This window comes from Clinocottus analis, unplaced genomic scaffold (assembly GCF_023055335.1).
Source record: "Clinocottus analis isolate CAN_PGR_092001 unplaced genomic scaffold, fCliAna1.0.p SCAF_10, whole genome shotgun sequence".
In the NCBI taxonomy this organism is placed as follows: domain Eukaryota; kingdom Metazoa; phylum Chordata; class Actinopteri; order Perciformes; family Cottidae; genus Clinocottus; species Clinocottus analis.
Window position 1 is genome coordinate 17,328,184 of NW_027175821.1, and position 23,482 is coordinate 17,351,665.

The 23,482-nt window shown below is 41.0% G+C and overlaps 4 protein-coding genes across 4 annotated transcripts; 3 read left to right on the forward strand and 1 right to left on the reverse strand.

Moving 5' to 3' along the window:
- Positions 1–670: 670 nt before the first annotated feature.
- Positions 671–5,273, reverse strand: LOC137788563 (alcohol dehydrogenase class-3-like). Its single transcript, XM_068581427.1, has 9 exons — positions 5,088–5,273; positions 4,718–4,819; positions 4,217–4,367; positions 4,040–4,127; positions 3,722–3,941; positions 2,808–3,068; positions 2,450–2,582; positions 1,583–1,721; positions 671–930 (listed from the first exon to the last, which is right to left on the reverse strand). The coding sequence occupies exons 1-9, from the start codon at positions 5,103–5,105 to the stop codon at positions 903–905; spliced, it is 1,140 nt and encodes a 379-aa protein (XP_068437528.1). The 5' UTR covers positions 5,106–5,273; the 3' UTR covers positions 671–902.
- Positions 5,274–5,370: 97 nt separating this feature from the next.
- Positions 5,371–7,962, forward strand: gar1 (GAR1 homolog, ribonucleoprotein). The gene is made up of 7 exons (XM_068588666.1): positions 5,371–5,448; positions 5,708–5,920; positions 6,480–6,634; positions 6,763–6,822; positions 6,931–7,042; positions 7,218–7,370; positions 7,454–7,962. The coding sequence occupies exons 2-7, from the start codon at positions 5,722–5,724 to the stop codon at positions 7,462–7,464; spliced, it is 690 nt and encodes a 229-aa protein (XP_068444767.1). The 5' UTR covers positions 5,371–5,448; positions 5,708–5,721; the 3' UTR covers positions 7,465–7,962.
- Positions 7,963–8,739: 777 nt separating this feature from the next.
- LOC137795929 (alcohol dehydrogenase class-3) lies at positions 8,740–12,990 on the forward strand. The gene is made up of 9 exons (XM_068593512.1): positions 8,740–8,797; positions 9,380–9,481; positions 9,716–9,857; positions 9,967–10,054; positions 10,353–10,572; positions 11,502–11,762; positions 11,940–12,075; positions 12,555–12,693; positions 12,783–12,990. Exons 1-9 carry the CDS (start codon positions 8,780–8,782, stop codon positions 12,805–12,807), a joined length of 1,131 nt encoding a protein of 376 aa, XP_068449613.1. The 5' UTR covers positions 8,740–8,779; the 3' UTR covers positions 12,808–12,990.
- Positions 12,991–14,177: 1,187 nt separating this feature from the next.
- LOC137795932 (eukaryotic translation initiation factor 4E-1A-like) lies at positions 14,178–20,188 on the forward strand. Its single transcript, XM_068593526.1, has 7 exons — positions 14,178–14,276; positions 15,442–15,545; positions 15,727–15,822; positions 16,210–16,273; positions 17,923–18,036; positions 18,398–18,537; positions 18,980–20,188. The coding sequence occupies exons 1-7, from the start codon at positions 14,259–14,261 to the stop codon at positions 19,092–19,094; spliced, it is 651 nt and encodes a 216-aa protein (XP_068449627.1). The 5' UTR covers positions 14,178–14,258; the 3' UTR covers positions 19,095–20,188.
- Positions 20,189–23,482: the final 3,294 nt, after the last annotated feature.

A 23,482-nucleotide genomic window follows, 5' to 3' on the forward strand; every position in this document is an offset into this window, starting at 1 on the left:
TGTGTGTGTGTGTGTGTCTAAGCTGTGTAATCTGTGATTGATGGCCAACAGGCATAGGAGACCAACATAAGAGGACAAGCACCAATTTATTTTCCATTTAAAATAAAGATGGAAAAGCAGAGGGAACTGCCAAAGGTTTTCATTTGATCCGAACGTAACTTCAATAAAACAAATTCCTTCGACAGCTATTTCAGTTCTTCACCGAGAGGCATTCCCCAAACAACCTTTTGTCTTCTGCCTGACAGCCCACGACTGTTATTCTAGCCCCTCTCCCCATTAAATCAATATATAATATTACCAAGGACGAAATTTGGTAAGCCTGACCACATGAAGCAGATACTTCTCCGTGGCTGACGACAGATTCAGTCATTTGTTTCCTGTGTCTTTTACCCCATCTTCTATACAAGGGTATGTAATTCCAACTATCACCTCACATTGATATCTGGAGCAGAATCCCTGAATAGCTGCCAAATGTGACAGTTGTAGAGATAAATTGTCTCTGCGTTACTGCAGATGCTGTATAGATCTATGATTTGCATTCATCATTATTTTTTACAAAGGTTCACTGACATTGCTGTGGCGTTTCTCCCCTTTTAATCAAAAATATGAATATACAAAACACAAGATTTAATAATTTAATCTGAATAAAAACAGAAAATCCTTTGCAGATAGAAAAGCAATGGCTTTGTAAAGTTACTGTTCATGGATTCAAACACAGGAGCTTTTACGTGATATGAGTCTGCCCTCTAGTGGCCAAAGGGCTCTTCTGGTGTAAAGTCAAGTAAGGAAAACATTTCATGTGACCATATCTTTTAAGAAAAATAGCTTAGACAAGTTCCCACAATGTATGCAATGTTAATTTCTTCATTTTTTATGATAGCCGGTGCAGGTGTAGCCTCCTCTCACCACAGACTGATTACAGTACGGACGCTGAAAGGAAAGAAGACATATTGTTAGGATAACTTCCACCAGACATATTGAGTCATTCATTTGAGTCAGAAAAAAACAACAACAATCTTTACAGCTTCTCCAATGTGAATATTTGCATCTTTCGGTTTTAGGTAAAACAATTTGAAGACGTCCCTTTGGACTGTGATGGACACGTCACAGAGTCTAAAGTGACGTCCACAGTCCACATTTGAATGGATAAGCGATCATAAAATAAATAAAGCAATCTGATTAATCAATAGTTAAAATAGTAGTTGCAGCTGACAGAGACAATACATCATCAAGACTAATTGCACAATGTATTTCCACTTGGTAGAATTATTGATATTTTGCAAAGAATTATTCAAGTTATTCCAAGATGTTCCTGTTTGGAAAACAACAATAAATGTCCTTTTTTTTTTTCTAGATACTAAATTACGTATGGGAATACCATTGAATTGTTTCAGCCTTGGGTAGAGTAGTGTTTTGACGGTGTTTTACACACACAGTTTAGTTTTGTCTTCCCGAACACAGCCATAACCAACACATGCTTAACCCCTCACCCTCAACCTTGAGCCGTAGAGCGAGTCTCAGCCGTAAAAATCAATTGGCTACCTAATATTTGTGCGGCCTTATATTATAAATCACGTCTTGCCTTTTCCCGCTCTCCATATACTCAAAGGCCATGTTGATTTGGTCCAGCGGCAGCTTGTGGGTGATGAACTCTTCCAGCTTCAGCGTCTTGTTCATGTAGTCGTCCACCAGTTTCGGCACACCTTCCACACTCTTCCAATCTTTAGGAGAGGAGAAGAAAGCTGAGTCCTCATAGAACACAATAAAGCAGACGTTAATGAGCCTTTTACGAAAGGCAGCTTTTCTCGTCATTTGGTTTTTTTAGCCTGATGCTTGTACACTCTATCGATGTCAGATATGTTAGATGTTCGGTGCACATCAGAAGTTAGTTTGTGATGTGTTTATGTGCAAGTGCATTGAGTGACTTCCTGTGTTTCCTATTTGACGATCGAAATAACGGGGCAGACTTGTGACCTTTGATCAGAAGTGAGCGTTCGGTTTACATCCTGTACCGTGCAAAGTGTGATCTGACAGACGTGAATATTATAACCGAGGCGTCTTGCTTTACTTAAAACGCAACATGTTGTGTGGTTGCATTGCATCCTGTGAGCTCGACAATGCATGCCTGTTGATTAGTGACTCAAGGAAGAAGCATTCACTCTTTGACTGTGAGACTTTCATCAAAACTCCAGCTGAAACCATGAAGATGACCCATTTATTCTTGAGTCATTCAGCAAAAGTGCACAACATTAACCGGCCCACACTGTTTTCTGGTCACCTGACGCTCTGAAAACGTCATTGATTGGCATTTTTTACTCTCCTTTAACCATCAATATTCATATCAATGATGAGCACACATGACTTGAAAATGCAACAGCTGACATTACGGCGTTTTAAATTGAAGCATTATGCAAGGCCTTTAACAAACAAACTTGTTGTTTAACTTCACCTCCAAAATGAGTCCCCTTCAAGGTGCGTCCCATCAGGATCTTTTCCACTATGACGCTCATTGTTTCCGTCTCCGTCCACCCAGCAATGACACAGGTGCCCCAGCCGTCAGTTGTAGACTCCAGCGCAGCCGTCTAAGACAACACAAGGCACCGGTCGTCTTGATCCACACTCCTGTGACAATGTATTCACTAATTGGCTAAATCCAATCAAACTACGAGTGTAAAAAAATGTGTAATTGTGCCATATTTTGCTTGACTTCTTATCACACCTATGTGCTCCTACTGCTCTACAGATCTGCTCTAGTGACACTGCACAGACGACTAGAGGATTCCTACTGGACCGACTCGAGCACCCACCATAACAGCCGGACTTCCGACACACTCCAGAGCGTAGTCCACCCCGCCGCCTGTCATCTCCATCAGGACCTGCTGGATGGGCTTCTCATGAGCGTTGGGGTCGACACAGTCAGTGGCTCCGAAGATTTGGGCTTTCTCAAACCTGTCGGGGTTGACATCGACCGCGATGATCCTTTTGGCCCCGGCAAACTGGCAGCCCATGACGGCGGCCAGCCCGACGACTCCGAGCCCGAACACGGCGCACGAGGAACCTTTTTCAACCTGGACGCACAGGATGGAGTCAGACGACCAAAAGCTGTTCCACGTCTGATGAGATCACTTCATCACGTTCAATGATAACTTTGGTATCGTATATTTCACCTTCATTGAACTCAACAAGATTTTTATCCACCATCTTTGTTTCTTTTTCACCTGCAGTGGAGCGGTTTATGTTGACGTAATCAGATTGTTAAGCATTATTGGCTTTATTGGCTTTCATTGCTATTGAGCAATATTCCTAAAAGCTTCACTCCTTTTCCAGATGTTCTACTTAAGGGCATGTCCTACACATCGTTAGTGTTTCTACACACAGTAAGTCTCTTCCACAAAAGTTTTAGTTGTCTTTTATATGTATCTAAATTAATATGTAATATATAAGAAAATATATGCATGTATAAAAAACTTCATGGGTAGAATATGGAATTATTTTTTTAACTCATTAAATATACTGACAATGGCAAATTACAACCAATATGTTTTCCTTTAGATAGTAAAACAGTTTAGTTATAATATGTTCAGCTGTTTTCTAAAGGGCTGTAATAACAATCGTTGTTAACGTGTTGCGTTTCAAGGAACAGCAGCGTCCACATCAGAGTTCATGAGAATTCACGTATGATTTTGAGTAGCAGGGATCTTACAGATCTTCATCCTCTTACCTTGCATGCATTAACCGCAGCACCGTAACCGGTGGAGACACCACAGCCGAGTAGACACACTCTGTCGAGCGGCGCGTCGCTTCTTATTTTTGCAAGCGAGATATCGGAAACCACAGTGTACTGGGAGAAAGAACCAATGCCGAGGCACTGGTACAGCTGCCGGCCCTTGAAGGAGATCCTGCTTGTGCTGTCAGCCATTACACCCATTTGTGTAGTCTCCCTGAAAGCCACAGATTGGGATGGAATTGGAAACACTGAGTGGTGAAACAAGCATAAAACACAATAGCGATTAGCGTGTGTGAACGGAGTAATGATCACCAGTTCTTCCTGCACTGGTTTGTTTTCGTGCTCAGACATCGCTTGCATTCGCCACACTGTGGCAGGAAAAGAGGAATGACTTTGTCACCTGTGGAAACAACAAGCAGACAAACTACTTGCGTCAGAGTTACATGTCATGTGATGGCAGCTGGTTTTGTCGTGAGCTGTACAATTCACCCGGTGAGAATTTGGTGACTTTGGGGCCGACGCTCTCCACTATCCCTGCTGCTTCATGGCCGAGAACTAACGGGAATGGTCTCAACTTCATGAATTTCCCGGCCTGATACAGGTATTCCCAGTCTGTGTGGCACACGCCTGTGGCAACAACCTGCACAAACAGGTCGACACTTCATTTAGTCAGCGACGAAAGCCAACAAAGGAAGTAAGACAAATTAGACTATTTCCTGTCAAAGTGTGTTGCCCGTGTGATCAAAGTAAAAACTGGAAGTAACATTCATGTGAGTGTCACAAGTATTAATATTGAATGTTGCTAAACTTGTCTCAGTGGACACTTTGTTCCTATTAGTTCTTTTCATTCGGTTACAGTTTAACACCATCAACTTCAAAAATAAATGACTGTAACCCCTGGAAGGTTTGCTGTGTAGGTGCCCACATTAACAGCCAATAATGTACTGCTACAGTCTTGTGATAAGATGATCCTCAGGATGATCAGCTGACCTTGATGCGGACCTCATGGGCCTTCGGTGGGGCCACTTCCACATCCTCAATGGACAGAGGCTTCTTCGGCTCCCATGCAACAGCTGCCTTGCATTTGATCACCTGAGGGAGACAATAAACCCATCATGTGTGTTTCTTGGTTGTGGGTATGTTGTAGGTGACACCCTGCCTAGAAAAGTCTAGGCAGGGTGTGGCCACTGCTTTTATGATGATAAGCAAATGTCCCTGTTTGAGTCACGATTTAGAGGCACACAATGGGTTGAACATCATACCAGTTATCAGAATACACAACAATCCAAACAACAACCTCAGTTTATTTTACCGCTAAAACAAAAAGTTTATGTGTTGCAAATGCAGTGTATGTTCTTACCTGACCACTCGTTGACATCGTTGAGTGATGTGCACTATTCGATTTCCCTTCAATTGAACAAAAAAAAGTAACTTATCGGAAAGTTTATGCATAAATTACGGTGTCTCACAAAAATAACATCGTGACTTATTGTATCAACACTGGAGTCTGGAAAGTCATACTGACGAAGTCTCCTGTCTCCGTCTTTAAGAGTCGATCGGCTGAGCGTCTGTTCCTTTAAATATGACGCGAGAGGCCGTAGAGGTTTTTTTACGACACTTCCCGGTACTGGTGACCGCCTTTACGGCAGCGCTTGTACACACGTGTTGTCATCGCATGGAAGTCCTTCCTCGGAGATAGCTGCAGCTAGCCGGTCGACTTTGTGAGTAATCTACTTTAGTTGTGTGTACATGAAGTTATAGACGCTTACATTTTGAAGGGAATATATATATCGGGTTAGTAGTGAGCGGAAATGCGGCTGAATTGTACATTAAAATTAAGCTAGAACTTTTGCAGTGCTGTTGGATTGCTAAGCTACGTGTAGCCCATTGCTCCGTTAAAACAACCACGAGTTCACGTGTTTGTTTGTTTTGTTTAAAATGCCGTCTTTGACTTTTTCCTTTTCTGTTTTTCGCACACAGGTTTCCGCAGAAGTATGTCTTTCAGAGGGGGAGGTGGACGAGGAGGCAGAGGAGGTGGTGGAGGATTTAGCCGAGGTGGAGGAGGCGGGTATGGCGGCGGCAGAGGAGGTGGTGGTGGATACGGAGGAGGCCGGGGCGGTGGATTCCGCGGAGGCGGCAGAGGAGGAGGCGGTTTCAGACAGCAAGACTACGGTCCTCCAGAATATGTCGTCGGTAAGATCGTAAAAACTGCTCGGAAGATGTCCATGTGTTGGGGCCCAGCTTCACGATCAACGCGGAGCTATGCGCACTGAGCCATGCCAGACTTTAAATAACGTCCCCTGTGATGATACTTATTGGCAATAGAAGTACCCTTTTTAAAAAAAATCGTTTTAAACTTACAAAAAAAAACCTAATTTCAGCATTAAGTAGTACTCGTGACTAGTACACAAGTATTAATGAACAAGCTTGACTCATCAAATGTTAGGCTGATCAAAATGGTAGTGCCTGAAAGTATCTCCCCTGCAGTCTTGGGTTTTCTGCACGTTATTTTGAAGTCAGTAATGCCATCAAATTGCAAACAAGTGTTTATTTGAAACTTGACAAGAGAATTTGTTTTTGGCCAATCCCTTTTAAAGTTTTGTTCACATACGCGTTTTTGTTATTTAGTTGCATCTCTGTTTTAATTTCCCAACAGCATGAATTGTGTATTATGTGCCGAATTGCAAGTGCATTAGCCGTGATGCAAGAACACTGCATACCCAACTAACTGTCCTCCGTTGTTACCACTCAGGACTGGGAGAGTTTGTGCATCCGTGTGAAGATGACATTGTGTGCAAGTGTACGACGGAGGAAAACAAGGTCCCCTACTTCAACGCCCCCGTGTACTTGGAAAACAAGGAGCAGATTGGGAAGGTGGACGAAATATTCGGTCAGCTCCGGGAATTTGTATCTTTTCTGTGATTATTTCAGTCTCTGGAACAACCTGTGGTGTACAAAGTAAACGACAACCTCTGTGGAACGAATGTCGTTGTTGCAGCTCAAAGTCCTGTTAATTCCTTAACCCGTCTTTGCAGTATTTTTCAGTCAAACTTTCTGATAACATGAAGGCGTCTTCATTCAAGAAAATGCAGAAGGTATCTTTTTTTTTTTTTTTTACATTTTAAAGAAGTGTTTTCATACTTTGAACCATCTCAGTGCCCTTGTGTATTGCAGTCCATGTGATTTGCAAAATCTCTTTTAAGTTTTATATAGATCCAATGAAGCTCCTCCCGCTGCAGAGATTCCTCCCAAGGCCGCCAGGAGAGAAGGGTCCACCAAGAGGAGGCCGAGGGGGAAGAGGCGGTGGCCGCGGAGGTGAGTGAACCAGACCGTTTCTCAATTCTCCTACTGTTGATACTTATGCTGAAATCGTCAGTCAGTTTTAGTTATTGTGAATTGAAAGTGCGGTTTCTTTGTGCCCATCTAGAGGACCCCTTGCAAGAGTGGTTTGATTAATTCTACCTTTCCTTATCTTTTGTTTTTGTTTCAGGCGGTTTCCGGGGTGGTGGTGGAGGATTCGGAGGTGGGCGTGGTGGACGAGGTGGAGGATTTAGAGGCGGCAGCCGAGGTGGAGGATTTGGCGGTGGGCGAGGTGGAGGAGGCTTCAGAGGAAGAGGAGATGGAGGAGGACGTGGTTTCAGAGGTTTGTCCTTTTTCAGTGCTCTGTAAATATACTTGTTGTCCTAATTGTAAAGGTAACTTTTTGTTGTTCCTCTTTACTTGTAGGTGGCAGATAATGTGATAGTTGGTGGTCTGTGACGGTCTCATCCTCATTGTGTGCTACACACGCACAACGACAGCGCTCTGTGACGGTGCCTGGCCTGTTGGACTCAGAATATAGACATTGCCTCGATTGAAGAACTTGAATGGATTTTCCCTCGTTTTTATTTTTGTACCGGTTTTGAATATGTGATGGGTGATTCTTATTTAAAAGGTTCATACATATGCTTCTGTGTAACATAACGAGGACCTTTATGCCTGATGGGGAGAGTCATTGGGTCCCTTTTGAACAGGCGTATCAATATCCTGATTTTATTCAGATGTTTGGCCTTGACACACGTTTGTACTTTGACCAAGATTTCAAAAGATACATTCACAAACTTCCATGTATTCATTTCCTCTGATGTGGGAAATATTTGTCTAATGTGACATTTTAATACCCTAGTTTGTAAAGTCCTCAGCAAAATGTTGTCACATTCTTTGTTAAAAGCCTCGATTAAAAGGTGCTTTGTAAATGTGTCTTTGATTTAAATGCTATGATCTTGTTGATAGACGGGCATCCCAGGGTCGGGGATAGGGAGAGAAAAACATGTAAATATTTCTAGAATTTTCTAAACTTCCTGTCCACTCAAAGACAGGTTTTGTGTGTTGGTTCATTTGAAGTTAGTCTATTCTGTAAACAAGTGTTTCTCAACTTTTTTTTTTTAGTGCTGTACCTCCTGTAAAATTGTTTTTCAGCCAAGTACCCTGTAACCAGAGCAAAGCATTTTTGGCTCAGTTTAAGAACTTACACTTATATTATTCCATATTTATTAAAACATACTAATAATGCCTTTAATTTAAATAGTGGTAAGTAACTTTTTTGAAATGTATTCCAATTTCTTTTATATTTTTTAAATCTTAACTACCGTCAAAGGTACTAATACCTATGTTTGAGAACTACTGCTGTAAACTATAACACTGACACCTAAAGGTTTCACATCCAAGACTAGTCAATCATAGTCAACATGCAAAGGTATGTGTGTGCATACATATATGTAGGTTTTTCTAAAAAATATAGGGCATTTTGTGCTTAGTATAACTACTGAGATAAAATATTTGTATGTGCATATATTTAATGAATGCATTTGAGGGAGGAGTTCATTTTAGGATTGTTTTGTTAACTAGGTTATAGGGTGGACTATTATTCATATTTTTAAATCGTTTCTAAGACTTGCTCTCTGCGCGTGCGTGGTGCCTACGCCGCACGTCCTCGTTTCTCATTGGTCCGGACGTGAACTCCTTTACGGCAGCGCTCCGCCCCTCCCTCCCTCTCGCGTTGAATAAAGAAACATGGAGACAGCTGGAAAAGTAAGTACATTTCCCACTAAATGCGCAATGCACATTTTAAATGCATCGTTTCGTTATGTGTATGTCGTTATGGTTGTTGACATTTCACACAAAGCATTATTACAAAAGCAGCGTTCTCTCAACCAGCGCGCGCGGAATGAACAAGTACAAAGACTACTTCCATTACCAAACAGAGATACTTAACCAGTCGCAATTGCTGTGCTGCAAGTTGCTGCAATGCCTGTCCCGAGAGCTTTGTTAGAATCTGACGAGTTAAGAAATCATGAAAACTATTTCACGTGGACTACGAACCCTGGCCACCTCTCACTCATAGTAAAGCAAACAAAATCTGAATGAACACAAACGGCTCTATTGGGTTAATGGCGTTAAAGCAGAACGTTACTCCACCTGTGACCTGAAACTCTGGCTCGGCTTTGCATAAGCCTGGTTATAGTTCAGAGGCAAAGTGCATTGTGCACTTGACACACACACACTCACACACACACACACACACACTATGTCTCAAGGCTGAAGTTTCTCAATCATTTTTGAATCATTGTTTTTTTAAAACCCAAAAACAACATACTGTTTTTTTGCATTCAGGTCATTAAGTGCAAGGCAGCTGTTGCCTGGGAAGCTGGGAAGCCTCTTTCCATTGAGGAGGTGGAGGTCGCTCCACCCAAAGCCCATGAAGTTCGCATCAAGGTAAACCAAACCGTTGCATGCCTGGCATGAATGCTATTGAGATTGTGTCCTGCTTTTGTGTTTTTATTTTTATTTTTTCACACAATTGTAAAAGGCAGGAAAACTGTTCTGGACGAATCACACATGGCCCCGCCTAAGTTATATATATGAGGAATGACTTTGCAGGGACATACATTCATTTAAATGATACTTATTTCTGGTCTGACATATTTAAATTGACACCTTTCCCCTCAGCTCTTCGCCACGGGCGTGTGTCACACTGATGCCTACACCCTGAGTGGCAGTGACCCCGAGGGACTTTTCCCTGCCATCTTAGGCCACGAGGGCGCTGGAACCGTTGAGAGCGTTGGTGATGGCGTGACCAAATTCAAACCAGGTATGGAGCTGCCAAGCATGATACTTACATTTGTTGTAAATCAGTATGTTCTTTTATCTATTTATTTTCTGCTATGATTTCTAATTGGTCCCTATTCTCTTTGACCAAGGTGATACCGTCGTCCCGTTGTATGTGCCACAGTGTGGTGAATGCAAATTCTGCAAGAATCCCAAGACCAACCTCTGCCAGAAAATTAGGTAACGCTGTCCGTCTCGGTAATGCTATCTGGAGCTGGTAAAGACTGGCTTGCTATAAAGAGGAAACTGAACGGTAAGGGGGGTGGAGGGGGGGGACTATAAATATCTATATTTCTTTGTGGCAGAACTTTCAGCCTCAATAGTTGAACTCGCAGCCCCAGGTGCCCCGCTCCAGGGCAACCAAATCAAAGCTCCCTCATCATTAGTTTGAGCCTCCACCTACCCTGCATTGAAGTACAGAGCCATTGGGTTTCATAATACATACAAGCTCTTTTTCCCTGCGTTCCTCACCCCGCAGAGTAACCCAGGGCCGGGGCCTGCTCCCCGACAACACCTCACGCTTCACTTGCAAGGGAAAGCAAGTGTTTCACTTCATGGGAACCAGCACTTTCTCGGAGTACACCGTGGTGGCCGACATCTCTCTGGCCAAGGTGAACGAGAAGGCTCCGCTGGATAAAGTGTGCCTGCTCGGATGTGGCATTTCTACAGGCTACGGTGCTGCTCTGAACACTGCCAAGGTGAGTGCCACAGGCTGCAGGCCAGAGCTGTTCAACTACGAATTCAGACCAGGAGCTGTAGATGGGCCAGACATTGTCAGCGTCATATTTTTTTTTATTTTGGGGCTTTTGGTAATCACACGATATATATATATATATATATATATATATATATATATATATATATATATATATATATATATATATATATATATATATATATATATATATATATATATATATATATATTGTGTGTGTATATGTACATATATATGTATTTGTTTTTATTTTTTTACAAATTCAGTCAAAAAACACTTAATTTATCTCAGTTTAAAAAAAATAGAAATGTATATTTATTTTTACACAACACAAAGTGCAGAAGTGGAATAAAAAACAATGCCATCAATGCAGAGAACAGTAACCAATAACACACTTTGGGCTGTGACCCTCCATCTTAAGAGGAGTGTGTTTCTAAAGTGAGATGGTTTAAAGCTCGTTAAGCAGAATAAGTTCATTGCAAAGTGTTGCCCAAAGGATACAACAAAAAGAGATGCATATTTTGTCATTGTTTGTCAGCTTCACTCTAAAATGGGTCACCCTTATTAATCATGCAGATCTGATGTGAAGAGGAATTGTTGCCAAGGGTGTCTGTTTCTTTTCCCGGTGACATTAGTTTCACCCCTAAAATGGCATTTAAAAATGTTTTCCACAGTTAATTAGAAATGAAACAAAAACATGTATTTACATATGTGATATGATAGGATTCTTGCATCAGATAAAAAGGGAGAGAGTCCAATGTCGTGCAACATAAAATGCATCTCTGGCATCTGTATAATTAAATGTGACAACACCACACCGCCTGAAACAACTTTAAAGTTCCCGCATACAGAACATTTGTGAGATGCAAAATTATGCAGCAGTACTTGCTATTCTCGCTCATGCACTCGCAGGTGGAGCCCGGTTCCACATGCGCCGTATTTGGCCTCGGAGCTGTCGGCTTGGCCGTTGTCATGGGCTGCAAGGTTGCCGGGGCAACCAGGATCATCGGTGTGGACATCAATGCCGAAAAGTTTGAGAAAGCGAAGGAGTTTGGAGCCACAGAGTTTGTGAACCCAAAAGACCACAGCAAGCCCGTCCAGGAGGTTCTGGTGGAGATGACCGACGGCGGCGTGGACTATTCTTTTGAGTGCATTGGAAATGTGCAAATCATGGTGAGACACTTTATACATACAGATATAAAAAAAAAAAACTGTTTTATGAATCCACTTTTTAAACCTGTCGCCTCATTTGTCAGGTGGACAGTCGCAGTGCAGATATTCATAGCGTGCAGCATATAAAACAGTTTTTGTAACTCGAAATTATGGAAATCACCATTTTCTTCATTTCAGAGAGCTGCTCTAGAGGCTTGCCATAAAGGATGGGGCGAAAGCATCATCATCGGCGTAGCCGGAGCCGGACAGGAGATCTCCACCAGACCTTTCCAGCTGGTGACAGGCCGAGTGTGGAAGGGCACAGCCTTCGGAGGTGACTGACTGCGTTAGATAATGACTCCTTATGAATGGCTTAATGTCGTCTGGCTGCAGTTCCAGCTTTCTGTTGCAAATTTCAACTCTGGGTAATTCGTTCTTCAGCATATACTTTTTTAGGAGAAAGTTTCTAAGCAGAGTTTAAGCTAGAGCTTAATATACTAAATTTGATAATTGGACCGAAAGATAGAAAATTGCTTTCTTATGAAAATGTTTGTAGTGGTATTTAATTAGCCCTGAGGGGGTCATGGAACAGCTGCAAAAGGCATGTATTGTTTTTACAATAATGGATGTTATCATTTCTGGTATATTTTTTTTTGCTTGTTCTGCTAAATGAAGTTCAAGCGGCTGTTTTTATATCCCTTTAAGTTGGGGAATAAGTGCCTTGCCCAAGGCCTTTTGGCAAAATCTGAGTTCAGTTTAGTTCCGTCTATATAAAAATGTGAGCCATGTAACCGGTTTTGATATTCACCTCAGGGTGGAAGAGTGTGGAGAGTGTTCCTAAACTGGTGGAGGACTACATGAACAAGAAGCTGAAGGTGGATGAGTTTGTGAGCCACACGCTGCCCTTTGACCAGATCAATGAGGGATTTGACCTCATGCATGCTGGAAAGAGGTGAGAACAGTTCATTTCTGCTGTCAGTAAATTTTAATACTAATACTAGTTTCCTTTGTTTGTAAATTGTTGTTTTTGTCTCATTGCAGTATCCGCACCGTGCTGACCTTCTAAAGTGCCCAAAACCTTGATCTTCACATCCGGCCTTTTAACAATCTCCTTCCAGAATTGAAGCACTTGATACATTTCTCTGCACTTGTTTTGATGACATCACTTTCAATATTAGAACATCATTTCTATCAACAGCAGAATGCATGTTTGAAACTTAAAGTGTCACTAAATCTTTTTGGAATTGAACTGCTTTTCCTTTTGTGGCTCATTAGCTGACTGATGGGGTGTTTTATAAGATAATTTAACATGTATACGTAAAGGCATGTGGCTGCTGCTCTTAGGAAGAACGGTCAACAATGAGCCTCTTTCAGCCCACTTTACTCACTCCTCCAGAGTTCATAGCTTGAAAGGCACATTTAATTGCATAACAGTTACAGTATACAGTACCACATTCATGCCTTATACTCTTTGTCAAACAGTTTAGCCAAAGCACACTTGCAAGACACCAAATATCACAGTAAAATATACACAATGTGATTAATTAGAATGAATATGTTTTACAAAATGCAATATAAAAGAATACCAAATGTTCCAGTTAAACTATTTAGAATAATTCCCTTAAATTAGGAATATATTGTACTTGAGTTTTGGTTAGGTCATCACACTCTGAGAAAGCATACCTCGGCCTGATGGGATCACAAGCTTCATCCTGAATAAAAGCTCGTTGTAATCACACAATCGGGGTATAAGCCTATAACATACTTCAGCAGGGGTGGTATACAGACTTATAATGGCTCTTATTCATTTTATGTTTTTTGCACTAGAACCCCAAAATGCAGCACAGTAATCATCCTGCTCTCTTTTACAAAAATTGTTCTGCTGCCTGCACTCCTCGCTGGCCTCGAACGTACACACCAGAGTATAATCTGCAATTTGAGACAAGCAGTTACACAAATACTAATACTTTTTGCCCAAATATATCACTTTTCATAATGTAATTTTTGTGCCTAGTAGTTTTACCATATAGAATAGACTCTCTGTTTGAGGGAATGTTTGTGTCTACTGAGCAGATCTTTCAGACTTTTCTATGATGGTCACTCACAACTCATTGATATTCAGCAATGTCACCATCAGCAATGTGGCTAAAGGACTGGGATGATTTAGGTAAACTGTGGAAAGACCACATTTCTGGTTGGATGACAACCTTATCATTTACTATGCCACAAAAGAAAGTTCAGGATTATGCATCACACGTACACTTAACTATAATATTTTCACAAAAAAAAATATGTATTGATTTCATCCATAACTTCAAGGATAATCACTAAGTGGTACATGTATGGTTATTTAAAATCTACCCAGGCATATTATTAATAATCAATAATTGTGTCCCACAGACTAGATAAACATGTACTTGTGTTCCTTCTTCTTGCGCATGCGTCATGCAGAGCACCAGATGGTCCAATCAGGTATTTTAACACACGGCAAAAAAAGCTGAATGGGACTTCCAGAAGATGGCGACCGCTCTGGTGGTGAGTGCGCCACACACTTATAGCTCAGGTTAATGCATTCAGTCCTGGCTTCAATTTAAGAAACTGTGATTTGTGGTCACTGCTAAACCCCCGGTGATAAAACGGGGGGCCTGAGACTGTCACGCGGTAACGTTAGTTCTTGAAACTTCCGGTTATCTTTGACAGGTAACGCTAACAACTCGCAAGCTTAACAACAATAAACTAGCAACACTCTAGTTGAAATGACGTCAATTGCTTGATTCCCGAAGTGTAACGTTGACAGCGGGTTGGTTTAACGTCGACGCAGGGGAACGGCGTCCGGTTAAAACACCGGGTCGACCGGCGTGCGCAACTCGGCCGGTACCCTGGCACGAGCTCGGATGAATGAATGAGGGGACGTCACGCACGCGCTGCGACCGTTAACGTCACACGGCCAACAGTTCGATAGGAACGTCAACAACCAGCCACGTGGCTCGAGGAGCAAAGTATCACGTTTTGCATTGTTACAGCTATACATTGGGTCGTTGGGCAGATTGACCGGAATTGAAATACAATTTGAAACTGAACTTGCAAGTTTTGTTGTTTTCGTCATTGAACCTAGATATTCTGAACCAAGGACTCAGCATGGCTGGTGGTTGTAATGTATTTGATGTACCCATTATATTTGGTGGGCGTGGGTAACATTTGTAAATACAATAATGTAATAAGTTTAATAAGCTGCCAACTTATCAATACATGAGGCAAAAATGTTTAATATTTCTCTTATGTACAAGGATTAAAAGGGTTATTTAATATCTAAATGATTGTGTCTGAAGTGCCAATGGAAAATAAACAGCAGCAGTGCAGAAATACAAGAAAAACCAATGAGCTATGAAAAAGTGGAAAAAAAGATTGCATAACTGTCACAGTGTGCTGTGTCCTGTATGTTCTTCCTCCCTGTCTGCTACCTTCTCCTTCCTTACCCATTGCCCTTCTCGTACTATAAATAAAGATATCCTCAGTCTACAATCCACTCACACACATCCCTTGTACACTCTCAATGTATCACCGCTATGACCATAGCAATACTTCATTTTCAATATAGGACTATAAAACTACAGATAAGTTGGATAATTACAAACAACGTTTACGTTTCTTTGGAAGTTTTATTTGATTCTGTATGTTTTGTATTATTTTTGTTTCCTAGTTGTCGACATCTGTTCCTGCTAATCCTGAAAAGGAACACTGTGAAAAAATCATTCAAAAGGTTATGAGTCTTGAATCGGAGATGAAGCATCCCCTACAAAACAAGTAAGGCCACACCTCCTCCCCTTTTTAAACAGACTTTAGCAAGTATATATCTCATCGAAGGCAAGCGTTTAATCTGGAAATTTGGAAAATTTCTCCCAGTGAAACAAGTCGTGAATGAGCAACACGACTATTGAGGGAAAACCATTCAGCTTGTTTGTACCAAGTTGTCTTTGATTTGCAGGTGGGCTCTTTGGTTTTTCAAGAATGACAAGAGCAAAACATGGCAAGCGAACCTCCGCCTAATCTCAAAGTTTGACACTGTGGAAGACTTCTGGGCGTAAGTAAATTATTGCTATATATATGTGTGACATCACTAAAGCTGTCGGGCCTATTCATAATAAAATTGCTTTCACTATTTTGGGGGAAATTGGGTTTGGGGAAAATTGTAATGTGACGGCATCACGTTTTGGATGGAGGCATAATGTGTGAGCTATTTCTCTTTATTGCAATATCTCATGAATTCCTTGAGGGAATTTATTCAGATGTGGCAGAAATATCCAATTGGAGTTTGAATAAATGACCTGATTCAGATTTTGGAGGTCAATTTTGGAAAGACATGAATGTAAACTTAACAGGATACAGATGACCGAATGATTAGTTGTTGACATTTCAATTCATATTTCACCAGATTTCTTTCTGTTGAATATAAAATGTCCCTCTCTAGATTATACAATCACATCCAGCTATCAAGTAACTTAATGTCTGGCTGCGACTATTCGCTGTTTAAGGTAAGCAAGCGTTCATCACCGTGTTTTGATATTTTACATTGCATCCATTTAAAACAGTTAGTCTTCACGTCCACCAGTAATGAATAACCATGTTTACTTCTGTAGTTCAGCTGCTCTAGTTCAGGAGTAGAAATGCACCGACTGATCGTCAGCTGATGGAAACCGGCTGGTTTCCAGCCTATCGGTCGTTTTACATCTGCACACGGCTGCACTTGTCGTTGATGTGGAGGTTTTTCTGCGTGACAAGACATAACATAGCTTGTAATTTGTCCCAAATAAGGCATTGAGGAACAACCTCAAAACATTTGAACCAACTAACTTAATCAGACACTTATTATGTTGTTATTCCTTCCCATGCGCTCCTCTGAGTAATCGGTGGCTGGCTGGCTGCCGGCAGCACATGGTCTCTCTATAACACAGTCCTGCTAACGACGCAGCTCACATTAACAGAGGTTGCATTGTGATGCGTTTAAGCTCTACTTAGAGTATGCGTGAAGGTAAATTATAACGCCATCGTGATGTTCTAAAAATATTACCTTGTACCGTTGTCTAAAGAACATGTTTTCATACAAAAAAGATATTGATGAAGTCTTATTTTATCTCCAGCTCTGAGCAGCTTATAATGTATCATTAGAAGTACTAATGCCAATACATTTCTCATATTTAAAATCAAAGGAAATATTTAATTAGAAATACAATCGTTGATGACAATCTCTCAACGACAATAACAAAATAGGACTGTTTACACTGACTTTGTGACGGGTTAAATTATTTTTGGGATGGTGGTGAAAATCCTAGCTTTTGATATCTGATATTGTATATTATTCGGTCAAAACAAATTCAATCGGTGCATCTCTAGATCAGAGAAAAAATGAGAAAAAAAAGTTATTTTGGTGCATTGTACTTGAAGTCCACCCACAGCACATGCTATCTATTACAAAGGAACCAAGCGTATCAAACATGAAGTCACATGGCCTGATGGCTGATTCATTTATTAGTTTTGCTGACTCTGACCCTCCATCACGAGTGATGCATGGACCCATTGGGCATCAAAACACAGTTTATCTCAGTTAATAGCATCAAGTCAGGCTGCACTTCACTGCACCTCATCTTCTCTGATGACCACAAAAGAGCTCACGAGGAAAGAGTTATTAGTATCGGTCAAGACGGAAACCAGATCTCATCTGTCATAAATACTATCAGACAATTACAAACGGAGGATTGAAAGGTGCCTTCTTACTACAGTATGGTGACATATAGCTCACACAAATTAAACAACGCTGTTGGTGAATAACTTCATCTGGTGCTTCTTTTTGTCCTCGCACATAATTGACAATTGTCCCTTTTTTTTAAGTTGTTACAACATACAAACAAATATATCTTTTATCATAATAAACTGTCTTTTAACACAATTGTTTTTCTTTTGTTGAAATAATTTCTCCAAAGCGTCAATAATTGTCTGCACTCATGAAATGAACGTTTAGTAAATAATGGCGAAACTTGACTGTCTAATTGGTGGTGATGGGATGTATGGTGTTTGCTCCATCCTGGTCTAAAGGGAATCATGATAGATTAAAGCCATTGTTCTTTATGGATGCGTTGGGATATTTATAGTGTTGAGAGCGTTGACCTTTTTTATGTGAATAAAGGATGGGATCGAGCCCATGTGGGAGGATGCACAGAATCGACGAGGTGGCCGCTGGCTGATAACTCTGTCGAAGCAGCAGCGTCGAGCAGACCTGGATCGGTTCTGGTTGGAGACGGTATGTTCAGTCCTGTCCATTATTGGTTCCTTTTTAACTAGTGGATGGCTATATTTTTAGTTGTAACTTTCTGCCTTTTTCAGAGTAGGCATTTTGTCCCGTCAAAGCAGGAAAATCACAGGTGTAAACAATATAACTAGTTCCATTTTGCTGCTCTGGTTTCAGGGTGCTTGTAATTGTGCATGCTGGCTGTCACACGGTAGACGCTCTAATAGAGCGGAGCCATTGTTGATGTTGTTGGTAACACCTGCGCTTCTCCTGCCGTGACGAGTCAAAATGGCTGCTTTTGGAAAGTCCCATCAATATCTACCTGCTCCCCAATAGAGGCGTTTTAAACAACAAAGGTCTCTTTTTCCTACAGCTGTTGTGTCTTGTCGGTGAAGCGTTTGACGAACACAGTGACGACGTGTGCGGAGCGGTCATCAACGTCCGAGCCAAAGGAGACAAAATAGCGATATGGACCACGGACTACGAAAACAAAGACGCCATCACACACATCGGGTGACCTGAAGATGCCACACTTGATTAAGATAATTCTTATGACGTCAAAAAAAGAACATCAACAATGTTTTCAGTCAGAAAAGAAATTATCCACCTGTATGGCCCAATTCTGTTATCTTTTTCTTCATAAGGTTGTGTACGCTTCTTTTGTTCCCTTTTAGCGTAGTAGTAAATTATCCATTAACAACTGGACAGAACGCCTACCTCTATCATGTTTTAGCTTCTCAGACCTGTGGAAGAAAATCCCTCTGGGGCAAAATATGTTTGATACGGCATTATTGGATCCCCTAAAGTAAACTAGTGTGCTGCAGCACTAAGCAGTAATTGCGATGACATTAGTGACAGACATGCACGTTAAGTAATTTAAAGTGTTTTTCACGATGCATCTGCTCAAATGCAATGTTTATTTTTGCCTCTTTTTTTTTTTTAATGTTATTTTCAGGAGCGTGTATAAAGAGAGATTAGGCGTTCCGCAGAAAGTGATCATCGGATACCAGTCGCACGCAGACACGGCCACAAAGAGCGGCTCCAACACCAAGAACAAGTTTGTCGCCTGAGGACGGCTGACCAGAGTCATCAACCACGCCTTTTTTTTTCTGTTACCAGCAAAGATTTACTGTCATTTTTCTGTGAATGCAACTGACGTGTTCATCCACTAACGAGCCGTGGAGGTGGAGATAAAAACTTTCTGCTCACTTTAGCAAAGCTTCTGTTCGTGGTCCGGTTACGTGCAGTTTAACTGTCGCACTATCGTCTGAGAACTTTAGTATTCTTTTTGTGGTGGTGGGCTGAGGTTGATGTTTTGATGCCCACATTTCATTTCCAAATGCAGCTTCATGTTTGTGGAGAATGTATTTAATTGGTTCTCCCGTTTAGTGTCTGTCAATTATTTTCTTAATGTACTCATTAAAGGCAAAAAAAGTTAAACCATTTTGTAATTTGGTATAAACTGAAGTTCTTTGTTCTGTAATGCTTAGTCTATTTAACATATTTATGTACCTTACGTGGTTTGGTGGGACTTTTAACGATACTTTGTGATTTATCCCCCATCTTCCCGAAATGAACAGCGTCGATGTCACAAATTGATGGAAACTTTTGATTTCAGCAGACTCGTAGGTTTGAACCTCTTTGAAGTTGTTTTTCATTTTGAAATATTAATAGGACTTTGTTCGAACTGTTAAGTTTCTCGTTAAGCAGCTTGTGCAAAATGTGATGTGAAGAGTTTGAATTAAGATGTTCACTAAAAGCAAGGAATTTAAGGTGCTTAGTCTTCATATGGAAATATTTAGAAGTTGAGTTATTTGTCATAATTCTCGAGAGTTTTGGGTTTACATGCACATAAAAAGGTGTCAGCAATATATGAAAAAACACATTTTGTATTCCAGCGTGTCTTCAATGAGGGTGTTTTAAAAATATTCACGTTGTTGGTTGTCCATTTCTTTTTCCATGTGAATGCACAAGCCATATTACAGTGTACGACATTTAAGTTCAAAAGTTTACTTGCATTTTTGGCACAAGTTTTGTTGATCTCTGGCTTTGGTTCTTGGCATAAGCCAAAATGTAATTATTTGGCGAGTTGAACTGCGTTGACGGTAACGCCAAAGCCCATATAACTCAGCATTAAATGTACGTGGGAGTGATGTAAACCAAACATGTACAGTGAAGTTCTCTCTAAAAGGTGTTTTAATTCTGAAATGATTCTTTTGATTGTTAAATCAGAGTCATGCCAATTGTCTGTTTTGGAAGAATCCATCTTTGTGGTGATTTAAGAACCAAAAGCATCCTGTAACGCAAATCTGTGAATCTAATTTTAAAATATATTTAAATTTCTTTATACGTACAAAGCTGAGGAAAATAATTGTTGAGATTTAATTACTGTGGGATGTGTATTTTGTTTAAAGAAAAATGCTACAGGATACAAGCAGAAAATCTCATTAAAAGCTGAATACATGAGACCTTTAACCTTCCATCACAGCTTTATGGAAGCGGCGAACATATGCTAATAGGTTTCTAGTAACATATTAAACCTCACATCATCTGTAAGGCACTCAACACTGTTGCGCAATGCAAGGTTGGCATTATGTTTGCCATTATTAACATGTTTTTCTTGAAACAATGATCATTGTACACTTCCTATTGTCTCTCCCTGTTACACTGACAGTGTGTTGGGTTTGTAATCAGATTGTTTTATTCGCCCCTTCCCTCCTATTTAAGGTGTAAGGGATTTCTGCAACAGCTACAGTGATTTATGTCTAAGTTGGTCTTTCCCTTTATTAGGCTATCCAAATTGCAGTTGAACTAATCGGGGCCTAAAGTAATCTATGACATCCATTGACTGCTTACTTGAGAGCAATAGCTACACAACTCCTGCCGCTCCTTTAGAATAAGCCTCCCTGTAATTGACTCAATCAATCAAGGCCCATTGTCACAGGAGAGACAACTAGGAGGAAATTAGAAGAGCGAGCGGGTGGAAGGTTGAGGGTTTTACCTCATGTGGCAAAACACCACAAGTGGCCTTTGTTGAAAGCTTTGGAGTCCTTTTTGTCGCCATTGGACATTTAAACTGCTGTTTGCCACTGTTAAACATTTAGACGTAGAAGTAGATGAAAACATCAAAGATAATAAAACGGTAGATGCTATTATTACCTAAAATCCAGACTCCCAAGATGCTTTCACTGCAGGTTTTACTCTGAGAGGGCTGATATGTGCCAGAGGTGAATATATACTCATGTTCCAGGTTTAAAAATTAAATGAATAGCTTTAGTATTTGATCAACAGAGTACAAAGTATGCCTAATCTCTTACCTTACGCGTGCAAAAACGTGAGAAAAAGCTTCTCAATTATGGCAATGTTCCCAAACTTTGTGATTCATTTCAATTGCAATACATTTTATAAAAACACGTGCATGTGCACACAATGCCTCTTGTTTTTTTAAAGTCCGCACTAATCCACTCTAAATGCCTAATCTTGTTTTCATAATTAGTTCTGTATGTGTAAACACTAATTAGTATTGGCCATTTGTTAAAAAAAAAAAAAATACACGGTTGGTCATTTGTTCACAGATTTGTGAACAAATGGCCAACCATAAAACCAGCCCAACGTGTTTAAGGAGCAGTAAAATGTGCCTGGTGGATTTATTTGCACTGGTATTTCTATTCCCCTCCGTTCAGCACGAACACAAAAGATCAAGTAAATGAACTTACTGCAGGTACAGCCAATCCTCCAGGCCTCAGATGTGTTCAGATGCCCTCCTAGTACACGGCAGTGAGATTATTTGTCCATTTATTGTATGAAAGTATGTGTGTGTTACATAAAGCAATTACGTGTCAGTTTTATAGTCCGTCGACAAGAAGAAAATGTGATAAAATATGTTAATGTAATTAACTGTCCGATAATGTAATAACGTCTTCTAACGGATAACTTAATTTTTTTCTCCCCCCATGATGTCGCTGGTGCAAGCACACATCTCAGTTACTGCATCAAGGAGTTGTAAAAACAGATGCACATCTGATTACTCTGACTAATTATTTCATTATGTAGTTCTTATTTCACAAGCCTTTTCTTTGCCACATGCCTGCCACCTCAAGGCATTAAAAAACGCGATGATGCAGACTGATCCCAATCACATATTGGCAGGGCCATTACGTATTGATTTATGCAAAAGTGTTTCCCTCCTTTCCTTGGCCCTTTTTCACTGATTGGCACCTTTTAGTGCTAACAGCTGACATCCGAGGTTTTGTGGATTTGATGACCCTGATGTCCTGACAGATGGAGGCACTAACCGCAGCTGACACCTGTAATCGACAGAGGCAAAATAAATGTGCACCTTTCCTTTAGGTTGCAAAAGATCAGAGGCAAGAAAAACATGTAGTTCTCGGCCGTGCAGACGTTTTAAGGCCAATGCATTGGGTAAAAAATATTTAGACAATATACATGTTCAGAAATAGATGTCTGTGTTCAGAAGGGGATGGCTGCGGTGAATCCTCTCTGTAAAAAAAATGACTACTAGTCAATACTAAGTTCATACAGTTTGAACAGTTCAACGGGTGTACATGTGCAGCTGAACTGTGGACCTGGTGAGCAGTGTCCGGGTCTTCCACGCCATCGTAGGTGCGGGTTGTCTACTGCTGCAGATGTGAATCCTCTCTGTAAAACGAATGACTACTGGTCAGTACTAAGTTCATTGAAAAAAAGACGTGGTCGTAACGATTGAGCAGCAGCGTGCACGGTGCTCTCTGTAAAACATTACTAAGTTAAATGAAAGAAAGATGACGGTGGTTGTCAGCACTGTGCAGTAACGCAACGTAACCGTGAGCTAAAAAACGTGCTCACTCTGCTCGCGTAAACACGTCTCAGTGGTTAGCATGCCCGTCTTTTAATCAAAGGATCGGCTGTTCGAGCCCTGGCTCAGCTAGTCCATGTCAATGTGTCCGTGAGCAAGACACTTAACCCTGAATTGCTCTGTCTACGGTGTCTAGAAAAAATGTAAGTCACTTTAGATAAAAGCATTGGCTAAATGTAATTTACATTATTCTTTAAGATCAAGCGTGAGTCACAGTAAATTATTACATTTGCACGAAACACCGCGAGACACACGGAGAAGCTGTTCCTGAAACAATAAAGACCCCCAGATATGATGGTACATCCAACTGGGAAGCTTTTCATGCACAATTTGAACTGTTAGCCCATGCCAGTAAATGGTCCATTGAAGTAAAAGCTCTCCAGCTAGCCATGTGCCTCACGGGTGACGCTTCATCAAGCCTGCTGCTGAGTCCCGATAGGAGTGATTATGATGCACTAATTGGGCCTCTAAAGCGACAATTTGGACAATACTCTGCCACTAGCCCGCTCCGCTCTGAACTGTGCAGCAGAGAGCGACGGCCAGAGGAGCCGCTGAGGGAGTTCGCTAATGACAACGAGGGGCTTGCTAACCGCTCCTACGCCC